At 35.9% G+C, this 20714-nt stretch overlaps 1 protein-coding gene across 5 annotated transcripts in view; it reads left to right on the forward strand.

Moving 5' to 3' along the window:
* LOC129237086 (ras-related protein Ral-a) overlaps window positions 1-19775 on the forward strand; it is a 92448-nt gene extending 72673 nt beyond the window's left edge. For 3 of the 5 annotated variants that reach the window (XR_008581738.1, XR_008581740.1, XR_008581739.1), the window contains exons 4-6: window positions 4379-4553; window positions 9933-10342; window positions 19171-19321. Coding sequence is in view for 2 of the 5 variants with exons in the window: in XM_054871500.1 (XP_054727475.1) it covers window positions 4379-4553; window positions 9933-10049 (292 nt within the window). In the remaining 3 variants the exon portion in view is untranslated. Of the gene's footprint in view, window positions 1-4378; window positions 4554-9932; window positions 10343-19170 lie in introns of all 5 variants that reach the window. The other 2 variants (XM_054871500.1, XM_054871501.1) reach the window with 2 other exon arrangements.
* The last annotated feature ends 939 nt before the right edge of the window (window positions 19776-20714 follow it).

The raw sequence follows: 20714 nt of genomic DNA on the forward strand, positions 1-20714 counted from the left end.
TATGAAACCTTCTCACCTAACATCCCTCTCATTATGGACCCAACCTGTCAAAACAGCACGCCAGTTCCGGCTTCTCAACCTTCATATCAAAAAAGGCTTCTTATCCAATTTCAAGTTAGAGAATAAGTTAAGATCGTTGAACCTAAGGCCTCTATTCATCGAGCAAGTTTTCTTACGCAATGAGAACCCGCTCCTCTCCATAAACCGAGCCTTCTTATAATTATTCAAAAAATATTCAGGTGCAGACTTATCCCAGCGTTTCCTTTTTTCCCGGATAGTAAATATTTTATTCTTATCACTTTTTGCCATTCTAAATTTTCCAGCCGCCACTATAACCACTCTTCCTTAAGCGCAAACTTTTTTTTATTTAAAAAGGCACAAACTTCATATATTTACACTGAAAAAAGTCTATCTACTAAATCCTACGCCTGCCACATTAATCCTCCTAAATCCCTTCAATGCAAGCTTCCAATCGATCGTTATTTTTATGTCCGCAACTGTTTCCCTGATTGCTGTCGAATACAAACGCACAATTGGGTGAATACCTGCCTCCTGCTGCTGGTGGCGCTGTCAGTTGTGTAGGCTATTTCAGGTTTTCTTTTATTTCTTTTGTCTAACACCAGCGTTTGCATTACCGGTCGTTTTTGCCGCTTTCTGTTGTCTCGATTTGGCTGCGTTTGCGTCTGACACTTACTCATAGCCTTAATGGCAGTCGGCCATGTTCGCATGATGGCTTTAATTGGCTGCGAAAAAAACAAAAACATTTCAAATTTCAAGTATAAAATAACTTCAAATGGCTAGTTTTTTCCGATTCACTACAATTCCCATCGCTCGTTGGCCGCATGAGTAAGTACCGAGCAAATCGCGGTCGATTACAAAGGCGTTAGGAGGGAGGAACTTATGTATGTATTTATTCGTACAAATAAGAAATCAGTTGTTTTTTTGGTTGTATGTTTCAGTTCAATTATGCCTTTGCGTTGATTGTAGGTACTTTATCAGAAGCTTAAGATTCGCCAACCATCAAATGTACGTAAATATATGCAGTGAATCCTCGATATAACGCACTCGCCGGTTATGAAAACGTACTTTCATATACCAGCTTTTATACCACCATACCACATTTATGGACTGACTTTTTTATGAATTCCTTTTTTATTGTAAATAATTTTAAACATTTTTTATTTTATTATATTTTATTCCTTGATTTGATTTAAGTTAAATTTTTTTTATGTGGTGTTTATTTTTTTTTTTTATTTAGTGTATTTCACTTTATTTGTAATTCTGGTTTTGATTTATGTTTTAGAAATTCTAGTGATTCAGCCGTCCTACAGTCCGTGTTGAATAATTCATATTCCTGGTGCCTTATGAATCGTCTAGTTCTTAATATTGAAAAATGTCATAAAATCACATTTTCTAAGCTTCAAAACCCCGTTAATACCTCTTATCATGGAGACCTTATCATGCAGTGCATATACATCGAGTGGAGCTGGTTCAAAAAACGATGTGCATTTCGCACTACATTCACTCAATTTCTCAGGCCCGAAACCATCATACGAATCTCGCTGTCGTTTGATTAGTCTCTTTCCAAAAAGCGACAGAGGTACTTTTCAGGCAGTATCATTTATCTTTGATCTCATTAATGGCACAATTGACTGCCCGGTCCTTCTAGAAAGAAAGCAGTTTAAGGGGGTCTTCTGGTCTCGAGGCCCTGAAATGAAGGGTTTTTTTGGGGATTGATTGTGACAAATCCTGTGAATATTTAAAAAATTTTTTTTTTTTATTTTAAAGGTACATGTCTTGGCCCAGGTGGAAAAACCGTGACCAAAATGGAGACCTGTTTCGTTTGGAGGTGGACGTCTTCAGCGCCATTTCAAGGTCGCGGGTGTTAATTTTTTTCAAAGTCAAAACCATTTTTTAAAAGTAATCAGAAAGCAAAAATTAGATATGCGTTGTCTTCAGAGTTGCCCTGGTTAAGTTTTCCCGTGACAGATTTTTTTTTTTAAATTTTGTTCATTTTTTGAACTTTAAAAGGTTATAAAAATGGAATGAAAAAAAAATTTCAAAAATCGTACACGGGGAAACTTAGCGGTAAGTTTTCCGAACCTTTTAAGACCACAACCATTGAAATCGGAGTATAACTACTATGAAAAGTGTGACCAAAATGCTTAAAAAACACGATTTTCGGGGAAACGCGTTTAAAGAGAAAGTTTATGATAAAACGGCCGGAAGAGGGTACACTTCGGTGCTCAGAAAAATGTGAAAAAATGCGATTTTCAAAAAATCCTCGCGTATCCTGGCGTATTCTCGCATACACATGCAACAAAATTATGCAAAAAAAAAAATCGATTTTTTTTTCGCTGGAGACCAGAAGACCCCCTTAATGTTCCTTGCAGAAATTTTCGCCATTGCAAGATTTTTCGCTTTGGCTTTAGTAGGACATTATTATACTCGTTAAAACGTTGTCTGACCTTAATTATCTCTCAACCCTTTTGGGTTTGAACCTTTTTAGGGCCATTTCAAATGCAATAAAAAAAAAATATTTTCTATGTAAGAAATCAAAATAATACCTAGTATGACACTGATCTACTTCGTCGGATCGAATCGAGCCATAATCAACATGCCAGCCGAGAGCCTCCGATGCTAGCGCTGCACTACTATCAGTTTATATAATAATTTTATTATATATATATTAGGTCAGTCCAAAAGTTTGTGCGTATTTTACCCATAATTTCACTTTTGTACGATTTTTGCATACAAAAAATTATTCGCGGAATATAACGGAACTATTTATATTTTCTTTGATATATTGTGCATTCAACAAGTGATTTTAATCGCGGATAGAAGCACGTGTTGTTAAAAAATAAAATGGAATCTTCGAACGCGTACAAGTATAAGAGGCATATTTTGTATTTGTTTTATAAAAGTGGTAAAATGCAACAACTGCTGGTGCAGAAATAAACACTGTTCACGAAGAGGATACCGTAAGTGTAAGGACTACGTAAAAGTGGTTTTCAAAATTCCGAAGTGGTAACTCCGACGTGGAGGATGCCCCGCGCGCTGGTCGTCCTGAAGTCTTTAACTCCGACGCCTTGCTCGAACTCGCGGAAGCTGAGCCAAATTTGACAGTCGATATGATCGCTCAGAGGTTAAATTCATCGCATGGAACAGTTCACAAGCACCTGGTTCAGTTGGGAAAGGTTTCAAAGCTGGGAAAATGGGTTCCGCATAGACTTTCCTTCGCCAACCTTCAGCAAAGAGTGAATGTGTGTTCTCAGCTGATGCAACGGCTTGAAAATGAAAGTTTTTTGAACCGAATCGTTACTGGTGATGAAAAATGGGTCCCTTACAATAGTCCTGTTCGCAAACGCCAATGGTTAGATAAAGATGAAACACCAGAACCGACCCCTAGAGATGGTCGAGATGGTCACCCCAAGAAGATTTTCCTGTCTATTTGGTGGGATTGGCCGGTATTGTTTATTATAAACTACTGGATGCAAACCAGACGATAACTGCTGATTATTATTCCCATCAGCTATCAAACCTGAGTGAGGTACTTAAAAAAAATCGACCGTCTTTAGTGAATAGACGCAAAGTTTTGTTTCACCACGACAACTCAAGACCTCAAACCGCAAGGCAACCATTAGGCAAGCTGAACGAGCTCGGATGGGAGCTAATGCCGCATCCACCATACTCTCCTCATATTGCACCTTGTGATTATCACCTTTTCCGTGGACTTCAATCCCATATGAGCAACAAGAACTACTCCTCAAAAGAAGCTATAAAAAGGGATATGCCCTGATATAATACTTTACTTTATGTAATTTAATCTTAATTTTAGTTTTTATTTTATTTCACTTTAATTTTAAATTATTTTTAATTTTTGTTTATTTTTTATGTTATTTTTGGAGTTACTTAATTTTATTCTAATTTATTTTGTTTTGTATTATTTTATATTATTTTATTCCATTTAATATTAAAATAATTTAATTAATATGAACTTGCTTTATTCATTTATTTGTTTATCCTGTTTTTAAATATTATAGATGCATTTATATTGTTATTTTATTTTAATTTTTTTTTGTGAATTTTTTTAGTGCTTTTATTGATTTTATTTGAATTTAATTTAGTTTTTTTGTCATTTTAGTTTGTTCTACTTGATTTTATATTATTTAACTTTAAATTACTGTTTTTTAATTTTAATATTTAATTTATTTAGTTTATTTTATTCTATTCTATTTTGATTTATTTAATTATATTTTATTTTACGTTCATCACATCAATACATTTTCCAAATAATATTTTATACAAACAAAAAAAAGAAATATTAATCTAATATCTAATTAATAATTCAATTTTATATCGAATTTCTCTATTCCAGGGAACAAATATTACGTGTGAAAAATGACGAAAGCATACCGTTCCTGTTGGTGGGCAACAAATGCGATTTGAGTGACAGACGTAAAGTGCCGCTGAACGAATGCCAGGCACGCGCCCAACAATGGCAGGTGCCCTACGTGGAGACCTCAGCTAAGACGCGTGAAAACGTGGACAAGGTAAGCACGTCGTGGTGTGAGTGCGAATAGTGTGAGTGTATGCAACTGTAGGTTTCTTTGCAAACAATTGGCGTCTAGTTTTTGCAGTATTCTCATAAAGAAAACAAAGGAAAAAAGCCAAACTGCGTTATTTTGCTGTGCCGCGTTTAATCGTTCCTGTTTTACTTTCTCGTCATCTACCTTCTTTCATTTCATTCGATTTATACCTTTTCTTTAATTTTCACATGACTGCAATTCGCAGTTGATTGCACTCACTCCTCTCCTTTTATTGTTTGCCGTTTTTCCTTTGACCTTTGACCCCTTTTTAAGAGCAAAAGCAATATTGCGAACTCATTTGTCAAATTGTGTGCCAATCACTGTGCGTTCTCGTATTTGCTAATTTTATGTAAATGCGCCCTTTTGTTGTTGTTCTTATGTTGTACTATTTCATTAATTATTAATATAATCTTTTTTTTCATTCATTTTTAATTTGCATTTGTTTGTTGTAGTGCAAACTTCATTTACACAAAAAACACTTCGCCATAGGACATCCGAGCATACATAGAGTACACACATGCACACACACACACTTATATGAGTGTAAGCGTGGGCTTAAAAGTAATAATAAAATAAGTAGATCGCAAAACAGGCTAATACATAAATATGTGTATGTGTTTGTAGTCACACGCATAGCCATAATATTTTACTACTAGATAGGATTTAGTCTCATAGAGTCTAAGTCATTGCCCCTTAATTCCGTTTTTTATGCACAAACGACTCGGAATCGTGCGAACACATAGAAAAATTTACTGTATTAATGCTTAGTTTGAAGTTCAGCAAAAGAAGTGCTTGTTAGACTTTTATTGTTTATTAAATTTTTAATGGTTAGCTAAATTTAGAATTTTGTTCGGCTAATTTCTTCTCCAACACAGTTGCACACTTGCTATGTAAATAGGCGCCTAAAGTTATGCAATGCAAATTAATGTGAAAAAGTAGAACTCTTCAAGTTTTTAATGCGAAGACTAATGCGATTGAATAGTTTTTTCTTTTTTTTGGCTGTTTTTGTTTTCTCAAAATTTTTAAAATAAATTGTTAACATCTATAAGTTTATTTTTGCAATGTGCAAGCAGTATTGGGGTAATATTTACTTTGACTAAATTTCATATTCTTCAGCTATAAACTATTTAACATAGTGTAACATAGGAAAATAAAAAATATAAAAAAAAGAAAAGAAAGAAAAATAAAGAAAAATAAAGAAAAATAAGAAAAAAAAGAAAAATAAGAAAAAAAGAAAAAAAAAGAAAAATAAAGAAAAAAAAGAGAAAAAAGAAGAAGAAAAACAAAAGAAAAAAAGGAAAAAAAAGAAAAAAAAAGAAAAAAGAAAAAAAGAAAAAAAAGAAAAAGAAAAAAAAAGAAAAAATAGAATAAAATAAAAAAAGAATAAAAGAATAAAATAAAAAAAGAAAAAAAAGAATAAAATAAAAAAAGAAAAAAAGAATAAAAACCAGGAAAAAACAGAAAAAAAGGAAAAAAGGAAAAAAGGACAAAAAAGAAAAAAAAGAGAAAAAAGAAAAAAAGAAGAAAAAAACGAAAATAAAGGAAAAAGGAAAAAAGTAAAAAAAGATAAAAAAGAAGAAAAAACAGCAAAAAAACAAAAGCAATAAAATAATCAAAACAAACAAAAAAGATAAAAAACGAAATGAAAAAATAAAAAAATAAAAAAAAACAAAGAAGACCATAAGTCCCCGACCAATATCTTACATTGATTTTTTATTTATTGGAAACTATTCTGTGCACAAAGCTTTCGAGGAGTATGTTGATGACTCTATCTCACGATGAGACCTTCGATATTCGGCTTAAGAATATTATTTTTGAATTAAAAAAACTATAACGGTGTTTAAATGTAACTGCGAGGTGGACAAATGACATCGTCAAGACGATTACTGTTAACAATAGGGACTTCTAAAAGATACCTGTAAATTCATTGCTGTTGTTGTAGCAGCATCAACATTCCTCATGAATGCACGAGAAATGCTGCTGGAGTGATAGTTCTTGGCCAGATATAAAACCGGGACGTTCCGTTGACGTAAAACCGGCTGTCATGGGAGCGAAAAAACAGTCACAAAAAAAATCACAAAAAAAAACCCAAAAAACAAACCCAAAAAAAAAAACAAAAAAAAAAAACAAACAAAAAAAAACGTTAATGAGCTGTGTCAAGCAAAGGCCGCCGTCAATTGCAGCACACACCATAATTGGTTCTATAACCTATAGCCTTTCCAACATTATTTTCAAACCAAATGAACTCTAATGAAGTCAAAACAGGCTCTAAACTGTCACTCTCTCCGAGTGCACTGATACCTTGCCAATCACATAAAGTTATACGTTCACCTGACAATCTCGTTGGTCAAAATAGTCGTTGAGATGAAAATTCTCCTCGTTCGCAACTTCTTGTGAATAAATGCCCAGTTTGAACAACTCGGCTCATACTTTGGGCGTAAGTTTTCAATATTATTTTAAAAGTTTCTTAAGTTTTAAGCGATCCATTTTGCACCGCGGAGATATAATACAGACAGTCAATGTAGGAATAAGAAGTGATTCAAATGGGAAATAGGGTCGATTTTGAGCAGGGTAGTTATGCAATGTACCAGTTATGTGGAACGAAAAGGGCAAATGCATTGCTTAAAACTTGAGTTTCACTTTTCAGAAATGCGACTAAACAGGGTTCGAATACATACAAAATGCTAGGAATTTACAAAAAAAAAAAAAACATTATTTAAAAAAATATTACCAAAAAAAAAAAATCCAAACAAATATTTAAAAAAATATTAAAAAAACTGTTTAAAAAAAATATTGAAAAAAAAGTAAAACAAAAATTATAAAATATTATAAAAAAAAAGTAAAAAAAATAATAAAATAGAATATTACAAAAAAAAAAAAACTTAAAAAAAAGTAAAAAAAAAACCAATATTACAAAATTATAAAAAACAGTTATAAAAACTATTATGAAAAAAAAATTATAAAAAAAGGTTAGGAATAAAAAAAAAATTTTAAGAATAAAAAAAAATTAAAAAAAAAAAAACAAGAACAAAGAAAAAATACCAAATTAAAACAGAAAACAAGGAAAAAAATATGAAAAGTATAATAAAAAAGATTTGTATATGTCGTTCGTTCGCCGGCAAAACGTTATAAATCAAATTTCTTGAAAAGCGACTTCAAAGTTTTTAATTTACTATGCCTGTCACCTATGTGAAAGTTAATATGTAAAAAATTCCATCTAATGAGGTTCTACATAGTGGCACAAAACTAATCTAACTCTATTTGGAATATTTATAATTTTTTCAAATGGCCCTGCCAATCACAGTTGGCACTTATGAACTAGACAACTACAGTACAGAAAAACAGACGAGCAATGGAGCGCGCAAAGGTAAAAAAAAAAAGATTTCCATCGCTCACAATTATAATTTTTTATTTTATTCTTAGAGATAAAAAAGGATGATTAATTTTGCGCCACCTCCTAAAAGATAGATTCAGTATTATTGTTGTAACAGCATTAAGACTCCCTATATGGTACATGTACGGAGAATGCTGCTGGAGTGATAGCCCTTGGCTAGATGCCAAACCGGGACTTTCCGGTAACATAGAACCGGCTAATTTTAATTAATTTTGCGCCACCTTGTTTAAGTATGAGTTTTTTACACAGCATAAAAGAAGAGCGAGCGAGGGGATAATTTCTTCATGCTTAGGTAAAAAAAATTTTTCTTGGGTTATGGTTTACATGGGGTTTTACTGTTGCAGCAAATGAGCAAATGATATTTGCGGTATCTTTTCATATAAGCCCCATTGCAAAAATTTAAACATACCACTATTAGGTTCTTATTGTATTATCATTTTTTTTTTGTTTTTATAATTTTCATATTCCCCGTCGAGGTGTCACGAATTTCTTCCTTTTTCTTCTGTACAACGTACAGATTAGATTTTTTTCATGTGGAGGAAAAATCCTAGCACCGTCAATAAAACAAAAATTTCCAAAAATCTACGGTAGTTTTTAGTCACTTAAGGGGACAGATACCAGTAAACGGCCAAATTTTCCCATTTTATTTAAAATGAAGAAGTCAATATATTTTTTTTTCAAAATTGGCGTACAGTTTATTTATACATTAAAATAATATAAATTTTTTTTTTTATTTTAATCATTTAAAATGGTGGATGTACCCTCAATTCTTGCAGAAAGGTCGCAGCGGGGCTTCTCAATCGGCGGGCATTGTGGCATCGGCGTCAGTGAGCTGAATACAAAAAACCAAAAAAATTTTTTGTTTATTAATGTCATAATTTCTATATGAATTAACAATAGATTGGAAAAACAAATTCGCGGAATAAAATGCTTAAAATGCGAATTTTCCTACTACTTTTGTTTCGAGAAAATTATTTTTTCGAAAAATTTTCGAATTATACATTCACATAGAAAGTAATATCATAAAAAAGATGTGTGCAAAATTTCAGTGAGATCGGTCAATAACTTTTCGAGTTATCGTGTACGCCAATTCGAAAAATATGGTTTTGAAAAAAAACGCGTCTAAAATTTGAATACACGTAACAATAACTCTCCCAGCGCTCGAACGCAAAGAATAGAGTCGTCCCGGTTGACAATCTATAATATAAGAAATACTTAAATTTACGTTCTAAAAATTTATTGACATATTCCTAAAGGATTATATTAACATTTTATGAAAAACAAAAAAAAAAATTGTTTTTCGAAATTTTACAGGTATCTGCCCCCTTAAGACTTGCACTTTATTGTGCACTTTATTGTACTAAGATTCAATGTAGTATAAAACTGTATACCCAGAAAAATTCTAAAAATTGTAGTTAAAATTAAAAACATTAAAGTTTTGATGAAGTTCTGAAAAATCTTGAAAAATTTTGTATAAAGTTTAAAACCTTATAACTTTTTATGAGGAATTGTGTTGCGTTTATAATTTTGCAACTGGGCGTATATGAGAAGAAATCGCAGGGGTACGAATTGATAGTGGCTATAGAAAAGTACCTATACAAGCACAGAAACAATTATGTTATATTAATTTCATTTCTTTCTCAGTCTTAATTTTCAACACCCGCACAATCAATTGGCAAACAGTTTTTTTCTTTTAAATATCTTCTTAGTTTTATTTGCAGTAGTGTAGCATAGTTTTTTTTTTGGTTTTTTGTTTTTTTTTTTTATATTTTGGAGCAGTTTTGAATTTGTTGTTGCTGTAATTTATTGCTTGCTATAGGAATAAGCGAACCATGAAAAATAAAAAAATAAAAAAAATAAATAAAACGAAATACGAATTGCAAAATGTTCCTCTCTCTATAAACATTGTTTTCTTCTTTTCCTCTCTGCTCTCTTTTCATCTCATGCAGGTATTTTTTGATTTGATGCGCGAAATAAGATCCCGCAAAACCGAAGATTCGAAAGCGACAAGCGGGCGTGCTAAAGACCGATGCAAGAAGCGGAGACTTAAGTGTACACTACTTTAGGCGTATTTGTAGGTGCATAAGCAGACTCTAAGCCAATAAAAATAAATAAATTAAAGGAATAAAAATAAAATTAAAAAACAAAAAAAGCAAACAAAACCAATCATAAACAAATACAATTGTAAACAAGCGAACAAAGATAATTAAAAAAAAAAAGAAAAGAACAAAAACAAAAAACCCCAACTCTATGTACTCCCAACCACCACAAGACATCACATCGAATTGATAACAATACCTAGCTGATATATATGAAATAACTACAAAACTCCTAACCGAATCACTGAGAACCGTTTGTAGTATGTACCTTCCCTTCCTGCCACTGTTTTTTAGTTGTTGAAACGTTTACAGTTGAAATTTCTCTTAGACTTAAATGCTTCTTTCATACCCACATACCTACATACATATGTACATATATAAGTATTAGTGAAATGCTACTCTCCTTTGGCATGCCAATGGTAATTTTTTGCTAGTAGTCGCTATGTGCTTTGGTCGCTTTTCAAATTTAGTTGGCTTTTTTATATTCTTCTGGGTTGCTTGAAATATTTTTTTTAAGTTTAATTTGATTTGTATTTGTACTTATAAGGTTTTTCGGAAACTTTGCATGCATGACTAACCTATTTATTAAGTAAATTTATCTAAAATAATGTCTATTAACAACCACGCACATCACACTGTGCCACAACAACAATTTTCAAAGTGATTCTCTGGGGGTGAAATGGATCCAATTCGGGATGAAATTGCTAAACCTATGTATTAGGTTGGGGAATAAGTTCGTAGCGTTTTACAGACTTTTATTTAAACAAAAAACAATAAGTATATCAATAAGTTGAAATTGAAATTTGAAAAGGTTGAGCCAAGGAGCATCAGGAGATTTGGTGGCTCCTAAAACACTCAGGCTAAAAATCCCATTGTATTTAGAGTTCTGGAAAGAGGGTAGATAGTCAAGGAGGGAAGGAGAAAAGTAACAGAGAAAGAGATAGTAAAGAAAGGAGACAGAGATAGAGGTGGTTAGTCCTGTGAGAATTTTCCAGATTCTTTGACAAATCTGTAAATATCTTCCAGTTTTAGAGAACGAATACTTATCATTCTCACGACATCGGAACCCAAAACTCGTAGCTGTGCTCTAGCAAATGCAGGACACTCACAGAGAAAGTGCTCAGTGCTATCCCCCCCTCTCCAAGGAAGACAAGCACATTGGGTCCTCAATGATTCCAATGGTAATGATACCGACCATCAACCGCCCGTCGTTCCTTCCAAGTTTTAGTGGAAAGTTTGACAGTTTTCTGTTCGGACTTGTCACAAAACACTTTGCAGTTCTGCAGCGTTCTAGACCCCGGACTATCGCTATTTATGTAGATTGCCTACATAATCGCTGATCCAATTCATGATTCCTGTGGAACTGTTTCCGATTATTGGCTCTGGCCCTTGTGGGGTAACCGGTGATCCACGGTTGGCCAATTCGTCGGCATTTTCGTTTCCTTGGCACACCGGAGTGTCCTGGAACCCATATAAGTACAAGCCTGTTTTGTCTTGCGACAGAATTCTTCTAACATTCTTGAACAATCTTCGAGGTTTCCTTCACGTTCTCCAGGGCCTTCAGTGCAGCCTGACTGTCACTGAAAACCCCAATCTGTTTCCCGCTCCATCTCCATTTCCATTCGGCTACTTTCAGGATGGCAAAAACTTCCGTTTGGAAAACAGTTGCAATTTCCCCCATAGCATAGTGATACTTATTACTATCGTCGAAGTACATACCATCCGGCTCCAGACCCTTTTTCATTTTTGGATCCATCGGTAAAGAAAATATTCGTCAAACTTCCCTGAATGCATTCCGGATTGCTGAAATCTGACATCAAATGTCCAATAAAATCAATAAGTTACTCAATTATATATTCGCCGTTGCTGTTGCCAACCTCTTCACACCTCTCAACCAATTTGTTAATGCCGTTCCGCCAAAAATCGCCAGGTCTGGTGTCAAAGAAGTTGTTAGGCCAGTTTTTAAGGACCTCTTTGTTATCGAAGGTAACGTCCTTCATATGGTTTGACAGAGAGCGGAAAAGATTGTAATCGGTCGGTGGAAGGTCCAGATAATAAGGCGTGTGCTGAAGGACCTCCCATTCGAGTTCTTGGAGTGCGGCTTTGATGACTTGTGCAACATGGGGCATGGCATTGTCGTGAAGCAGTGTGGTTTGTCCATGGCGAGCTGGTATCTTTAGTCGAATAGTTTCATTCACGCTGAAATTTTGGAAGGTGCACTGGCTACACTCAGCAGGTGGGCCGCCAGTAGCGGTCTCAGAGTCAACTCTGACAAAACGGAGTTGATGCTATTCACCAGAAAATACAAGCCTTCGCCGTTTAAGCTTCCTAGACTTAACAACCAGTGTCTTACACTTTCATCGGAAGTCAAGTATCTTGGTGTAATACTTGACCCCAAGCTCCACTGGAAGCTGCACATAGAAAATCGAGTTAAGAAGGCTAATATAGCCTTCTATGCCTGTAAATCTATGTTCGGCAAAAAATGGGGCCTCAAGCCACGTGTTGTACTCTGGATGTACAACTTAGTGGTTCTGCCAATTTTGACATACGGTTGCCTAGTTTGGTGGTTAGCTCTTCAGAAGGGCTACAACTTCACTAAATTAGAGAGAGTGCAGAGAACTGCATGTGTGGGCATCACTGGGGCCTGCAGAACATGCCCCCATGGTGCGCTCAACGTTATACTCCACTTAATTCCTGTGGATCTGCAGGTTAAATCCATTGCTGCTCAGAGTGCTATCAGACTGAGGGAGTTTGGCCTTTGGAGACAACTCCCTGTTGGGCATAGCAGCATTTTGAAGCAGATCTCCCCTTCCTTCTCTGATATTCGCACCGACCTCTCCATCCGCAAACTGTGCTTTGAGGGTTGTGCTAGGGCTATCTTTCCGAGCAGGCAAGATTGGAAAGAGGGGAGAGTTGTTGCGGATATAGAGGCCTCTGTTTTCACTGACGGATCCAAAATGGAGTCTGGAGTGGGAGCGGGGGTCTACTCCAAATCAGCCAACATCTCGGTCTCCTATAAACTGCCGGAGACAAGCAGCGTCTTTCAAGCAGAGGTCTTCGCGATCCTGCAGGCATGCAAAATGCTTCGGGATCGCTGTTGGGAGGGAGACATAAATATTTTTTCCGATAGCCAAGCTGCAATTAAGGCACTGTCGTCGCCGCATTGCAGCTCTCTTCTCGTAAACTCCTGTAAGGAGGAACTTAAACGCCTCGAACGGACAGGAAACATCTCCCTCATCTGGGTTCCTGGGCACAGGAATATAGAGGGAAATGAAATTGCCGATGAGCTTGCCAGGAAGGGGGCGGCAGAACCGAGTCCAGCTGCCCTCTACTCAGACATCGGTATCCCCTTGGCCGTCGTTAAAGGGAAACTACACAACTTCTTTCTAAGAAAAGCGCAAGACAGATGGAGGTCTGTCTCATCGTGTGCCATTTCAAAAGCACTATGGCCTCAATACAACATAAACAGAACGCTTAAGGTGATGGGAACCCCTCGCCATTCAATTTCCAAACTCATCGCGGTGATCACTGGCCACTAGGTGATCGGCACACTCACGCGGAGAAGCTTGGAATTCCGTACAACCCCCATTGCAGAAGCTGTGGGGATCCTACAGAGAAAGAGACTGTGGAACACTTTCTCTGCAGATGTCCGGCTTTGGCGGCTAAGCGCTTGAGATTCCTCAGCGTCCCCTTTGGGGATGACTTGAAGAAATTCTCCAGCCTAGATCCCTTTTCTCTCCTCCGCTATATCAACAGCACTGGATGGCTGCAGACGGGCTTATCTCCTCCCTTAATCCTTTCACAGGTAGTGGTCCACTCTATGGTATCAAAACGGCACGTAAGTGCTACTTGTAGCGTACCTGGGGTACTCTTGCCATCTTACCTACCTACCTTCATTCACGCACTGTGCAATGTAGAACTTCTTGTTGGCCGTGGCATTCTTCTCGAGGATTTCCCAATTCACCATGCCCTCCCAGTCCCACCAAACATAGGTGATGATCTTCTTTGGATGAAGATTCGGCTTGACTCTGGCCTTTGGCGTATCTCCTGGAACCATCCACTTCTTTCTTTGCTTCATATTGATGTATAGGCACCATTTCTCATTTCCCGTGACGATTCGGTATAAAAAGCGCTCTTTATGACCGTGTGTTGCTCGATGGCGGGCGAGGTGCTGAGATCCAATTTGAGGGCGACGTTTCTTGTTTTTTTCGTTGAGCTCGTGAGACACCCAGGCTTCCAATTTTTCGGTAAATCCCATTGAACAAAGGTGATTGAGAATCGTTTTATGATCCCAGTTCATTTTTTCTGCCAATTCACGATTTTTTTGGAAACCGTTCTCCTTCTGAAGTAATTTCAAAAATTCTTCATCGAATGCAGAAGGTCTTCCGTTGCGGGACGTGTCATCGACGTCAAAGTCGCTATGTTATTAACTTTGCAAATAATTTGCGTGCTGTAAACTCGGCTATGACACCTTCTTCATACGCGTCGCAAATAAATAATTAATAGTCAAAAGTTCTCAATATTTTGAACAATATTTTCCTCAAATTTCGATGCAAAATATTGAAAATTCTTTGAGTGAAGGCAAATCTCATGAAGGTACATCAACAACATAATAATCTGAAAAAAAAAATAAAAATAAAAAATTAAAATGCATTTGTCAAGGAAATGTTTTTCGAGATATCCCTGGGAGGGTATTTTGTTCGATTTTAAAATGTTTCGCTAAAAAAACGCCTAATTTGTTATTGTAAGATTAAGGTAAGGGTAAGGTATAGAAATGGCGACCGCCGTAGCCGAATGCGTTGGTGCGTGACTACAATTTGCAGTTCAGAGAGAACATAGTTTCGAATCTCGATGAAAGACCAAAATGAAGAAACAGTTTTTTCTAATAGGGGTCGCCTCTCGGCAGCCGATGGCAAACCTCCGAATGTATTTCTGCCATGAAAAAGGTCCTCATAAAAAATATCTGCCGCACACGCCACAAATAGGAGGGGAGTTCGGCATAGACCCAAAAAGGGTGTAAGCGCCAATTACAGTCTGTGTCAGAAAAAATGAACCGCGATTATTCATGCAGTATAAAAGATATAGAATTAAAATTTTTTTTACATCATAGTATGTACAAAACTACGAGTCGCAATTAGCCGTGTAGTCTTCTTCGTTGTCGAGTATAGCCTGTCATCTTCTCCTTGCTTTGAACCAGCTTTTCTGCGTAGCTCGTCGACAAAGAGGACCAGATTTTGCGAACTTGACGCACGAGTTGCTTTAAATCATGGACTGGCCTTTCGACAAGATGCATTTTCATAGTTTACCACACATTTTCAATTGGGTTAGCGTCTGGGAACTGAGGAGGGCAGTTCAATACTGTGACGCCACATCTTATTTTGAGGTTTCTCAATGTGCTTTTCTGAGAGCAGTGGTTTTGATGATGTGGGACGGTAGGATATGTTCGCCTCCTTCAGTCGTCGTCCGATGGTATTGATACTCACATCTATTCCCTTTTTAGCAAGAACTGATCGTGCTTGGAGTAGTCACAAAGAAGGGTCCCTCTTAAAAAGTCGCGCTCGAAAAATTCATCAACATTTTTGTACACCTTATAACGCTGATTCCACATAACAACACATTTTTTTTATTTTTTAATCACTTTTGCAGCTGCGGCGTAAGATAATTTCGGCCCTTTCGAATGCGTGCATGAAAATATCGCCTCAAAATGCTTCGCGTACTTCTCACTCATTTTTGTTTGGTTGCGTTTACGGGAAAGTTTCGAACGACACTAACCTGAGTTACCACTGGCGTCGTAGACCTTGAGTCACGTTTGAAGTAAAACGAAGTGTCCTATAGCTCAATGTTCTATTTAACAGCGCTTTTGACATTGGGAATTGAACATCCCTGTCCTTCATTTGTCGATTTAAATAACAGGGGGTTTATTTAGTAATTTGTCGCGCACCTAAAACTTTGATCATTGGCGGCATAGGCAGACTTATTACAATATGTCTCCTATAGAGAAACGTAAAAGTCTAGCTCCATCTGGTACCACTAAGGAGCACTAAGTCTATGTGATGGCTTTCAGCCAGCCAGGCCAACCTAATCTAACCTAAACTTATTCACAAACGTGGCAACCTAAGAAAAACCAAAAGCACATAACTCAAATCAGTTGACTTAGAGCGTCACCTGGCGGTTGGTCCGCGAACTGTTTGCTCAAGGTGGTATCTATATATCAGGTCAGTCCATAAGTTCGTGTGTTTTTTGAAGGTAGTTTTAAAATTAATAAAAAAGGTGTTTAAAGAATTTATTAATCAATAATACATTTTCCTTCATTATTTACAATGTCTTCCCTATGTTTAGGCAAATTTTTAATTCCCTGCTCAAAACATTGTTTGTCTATGGAGCCAAAATACGCTTCGATATCCCTTTTTATAGCTTCTTTTGAGGAGTAGTTCTTGTTGCTCATATGGGATTGAAGTCCACGGAAAAGGTGTTAAGCACAAGGTGCAATATCCGGAGAGTATGGTGGATGCGGCATTAGCTCCCATCCAAGCTCGTTCCGCTTGCCTAATGTTCGCCTTGCGGTATGAGGTCTTGCGTTGTCGTGGTGAAACAAAACTTTGCGTCTATTCACTAAAGACGGTCGATTTTTGTTAAGTGCCTCATTCAGGTTTGATAGCTGATGGGAATAATAATCAGCAGTTATCGTCTGGTTTAGTTCCAGAAGTTCATAATAAACAATACCGGCCATATCCCATCAAATAGGCAGAAGAATCTTCTTGGGGTGAAGGCCATCTCTAAGGGTCGGTTCTGGTGTTTCATCTTTATCTAACCATTGGCGTTTGCGAACAGGACTATTGTAAAGGACCCATTTTTCATCACCAGTAACGATACGGTTCAAAAAACTTTCATTTTTCACTCTCTGCTGAAGGTTGGCGACGGAAAGTCTATGCCGAACCCATTTTCCCAGCTTTGAAACCTTCCCAACTGAACCAGGTGCCTGTGAACTGTTCTATGCGATGAATTTAACCTCTGAGCTATCATATCGACTGTCAAATTTGGCTCAGCTTCCGCGAGTTCGAGCAAGGCGTCGGAGTGAAAGACTTCAGGACGATCAGCGCGCGGGGCATCCTCCACGTCGTAGTTGCCACTTCGAAATTTTGAAAATCACTTTTGCGCAGTCCTTACACTTACGGTACCCGCTCCGTGAACAGTGTTTATTTCTGCACCAGCAGTTGTTGCATTTTACCACTTTTATAAAAAAAATACAAAATATGCCTCTTATACGCGTTCGAAGTTTCCATTTTATTTTTTAACAACACGTGCTTCTATCCGCGATTAAAATCACTTGTTGAATGCACAATATATCATAGAAAACATAAATAGTTCCGTTATACTACTGTGGGCAAAAAGTAAGAGGAATTTATTTGTCAAACTTCGCGGGATTAAAATTTCGCTCTAGTTATTTTTTTCATGAGTTGGCAGCACTGTTAATAACATCTGGGCCAACTTTCATGTGAATGTCATTATCAGTAATATATTTACGCTTGGGTTTACCAAACGACCAACAGTGCATTTTTCGATTTTACAATGTCTGATTTGATTGAGCAGAGAAGTGCCATCAAATTTTGTTTGCGGAATGAAATTTCGGCTGCGGAAACGTTTAGCATGCAGAAGGCATTTGGTGATTCGACCATGTCGCAGAAAAATGTTTAAAAGTGGTACAAAGACTTCAAAGAGGGTCGAGAACGTGTTGATGACTTGGAGCGCTCCGGACGACCATCGACGTCAACAGATGACCAACACGTCAATAAAGTGAAGGAGTTAGTGCTCAAAAATCGTCGGTTGACTGTTAAAGACCTTACTGATATGATCGGAATATCAGAAGGATCTGTGAAAACCATTTTGAAAGACCATTTGGGCCTACGAAAAGTCAAATCTCGTTTGGTACCGAAAACTCTCAATTTCTTGGAAAAAAGTCGTCGCGTGAAACAATGCTTTCAGACGATCAGGACAAGCTGAAATGCATCATTACGGGAGATGAGACTTGGATTTATGCTTACGACCCTGAAACAACCGACCAATCAAGCGAATATCGTGCGAAAGGCGAGGCCAGACCGAAAAGAGCACGTCAAAGTCGTTCATGATGCCAGTTTTTTTCGATTTTCGTGGTGTGGTGCACTATGAAATCCTTCCACCTGACCAAACTGTTCATAAGGAATATTATTTGAGCGTTATGCGTCGTTTACGTGAAGCAATTCGTCTAAAAAGACCAGAATTATGGGCCAACAACTCTTGGTTTTTGTATCACGATAATGCACCATCTCACACTGCACTCGTTCTTCGTGACCATTTCGCCAAAAATTTCACGCATATCGTTCCACAACCACCGTATTCGCCTGATTTGGCTCCGTGTGACTTCTGGCTATTCCCAAAACTCAGAGACCACTCCGGGGAGCGCGTTTCGAGTCGATTGAGGAGATAAAAGCTGAATCGAAGAAGGTGCTGATGGCTATACCGGAAATGGACTATTTGGCATGTTTCGGGGATTGGAAAAATCGTTGGCATAAATGTATTTCATTGAGAGGGGATTATTTTGAAGGGGATAAAATTGATTTACAAGAATAAATAAAGATTTTTCATTTTACAACCAAATTCACCTTACTTTTTGACCGCGAATAATTTTTTTGTATGCAAAAATCGTACAAAAGTGAAATTATGCGTAAAATACGCACGAACTTATGGACTGACCTGATACTACAGTGGTTTGCTTTACGGTATTTGGCTTTTAATTTTTGCTTACTAATTCATTTATTTCATCTTTTCGATTAACAAAAATTTTCAAAATTTATTTTCATATCCTTGAATGAGTTTATTTGCCTATATATGTATATGTATATATAATTTCACTGTTTTGTAGTATGTATGTATGTAGTAGTACTCATACAGTGTTTGCGCTTGAGTAGCATTTCATGTTTCATGCTTTTATTCCACTTTGAACTAAACTCATTTTCATTTAACCCTTTGATATGCGACCTCAAAAAAATTATAATGAAATGAAAAAAAATCGTTTACTAAAATTCTTTTACTCTCTTCTAATTGTGCGCAGGTATTTTATGATCTAATCAGGGATATTTCATCACGAAAGAAGCAACGTCAGTCCGATGTGCGACAGCCGCCAAAAACCAAATCTCATTGCTGCCAACTGCTGTAATATTCATGAAATGGAAAAACTTCAAAAGAACAAAAAAAAAAGGAAACATCAACAAAAAACAATAACAACTGCAAAAATGAAACAACGCTGATGAGCACGAGCTAAAAAATTCCGATAAAAATAATAATGAAAATGACGACGAATTATTAAGAAAAAAAGTATGCATTAGGAAAACAAAAAAACTACTACACTCTTTCAAGAAAATCAAAAAATCTATTGAAGAAAGTAAAAAAACAAAAAAAAAAACACAAAAAAATGCTGCGCAAAATATTGTGAACGCATCTTGGACCAGTTGCTGCTTATACAGCAAATACAACTCAATTTATGCATAGATTTGTAAAACCAAAAACAAAAACAACAACTATAAACTACATACATTTGCATACATATACATATAGATACACGCATACATATATAGAACACCAATTATAAAATCAATCAACGTATTGTATTTGTATTCAAGAAAAGAACAAATGAAAAACCAAAATATTCTACATAAACCTTGCAGATTTTATTAATTATTTATATTTACTATGTATTATTAAATATACAAACACGCGTATACATACATACATACCAATTTCAAGGCAGTCCAAGTTTCATTTTATTATATTACAAATTGATTTGAAACCAAAATACAATGTTTTATGTACATGCATACATACATTAGGGTGGTGCAGTAAAACAAAAAATAATTTTTCGACAAGAATTATAAAAAAAAGAACCCTTTTAAAAATATGCTTTCCAAAAACGCAAATCAGAAAACCGAATACAATGTTTTATGTACATACATACATTAGGATGGTACAGCAAAAAAAAAAAAACAGAAAACAAAAAAAAAAGGAATTATTCTTTTCCATCGGAACTATAAAATTTATTATTTTTTAAGATTTCGAGAAAAATGTTTCGGAAAAATTTTAAGACTTACGTGAGCTGGACCGATTGAACCCAAGAATGAAGTTTTTTTTTTCACAAAATATTCTTTTCAAAAACGAAAATACAATGTTTCATGCACATACATTAGGGTGGCGCAGCAAAAAAAAATTGATTTTTCCATCGGAACTATACAATTTATTATATTTTAAGATTTTCGCCAAAAATTTTCGGAAAAATATTCAGACTTACGGGCGCTGAACCGATTGCATCCAAGAATGAAGTTTTTTTTTCACAAAAAAAAAAAGAAACAAATTATTCTTCTAAAATACTCTTTCTAAAATACGCAAATCGGAAAACCAAATACAATGCTTTATGTACATACATACATTAGGGTGGTGCAGCAAAAAAAAAAAGAATTGGGCTTTTCCGCTGATATTTGCCAAAATGTTTCGGAAAAATTTTAAGACTTGCGTGAGCTGGACCGATTGAACCCAAGAATGAAGGATTTTTTCACAAAAGAAAAAAAAAAATCTTTTAAAAATATTCTTTCTAAAAAACCCAAA

Source organism: Anastrepha obliqua, chromosome 2, assembly GCF_027943255.1.
Source record: "Anastrepha obliqua isolate idAnaObli1 chromosome 2, idAnaObli1_1.0, whole genome shotgun sequence".
Lineage (NCBI taxonomy): Eukaryota > Metazoa > Arthropoda > Insecta > Diptera > Tephritidae > Anastrepha > Anastrepha obliqua.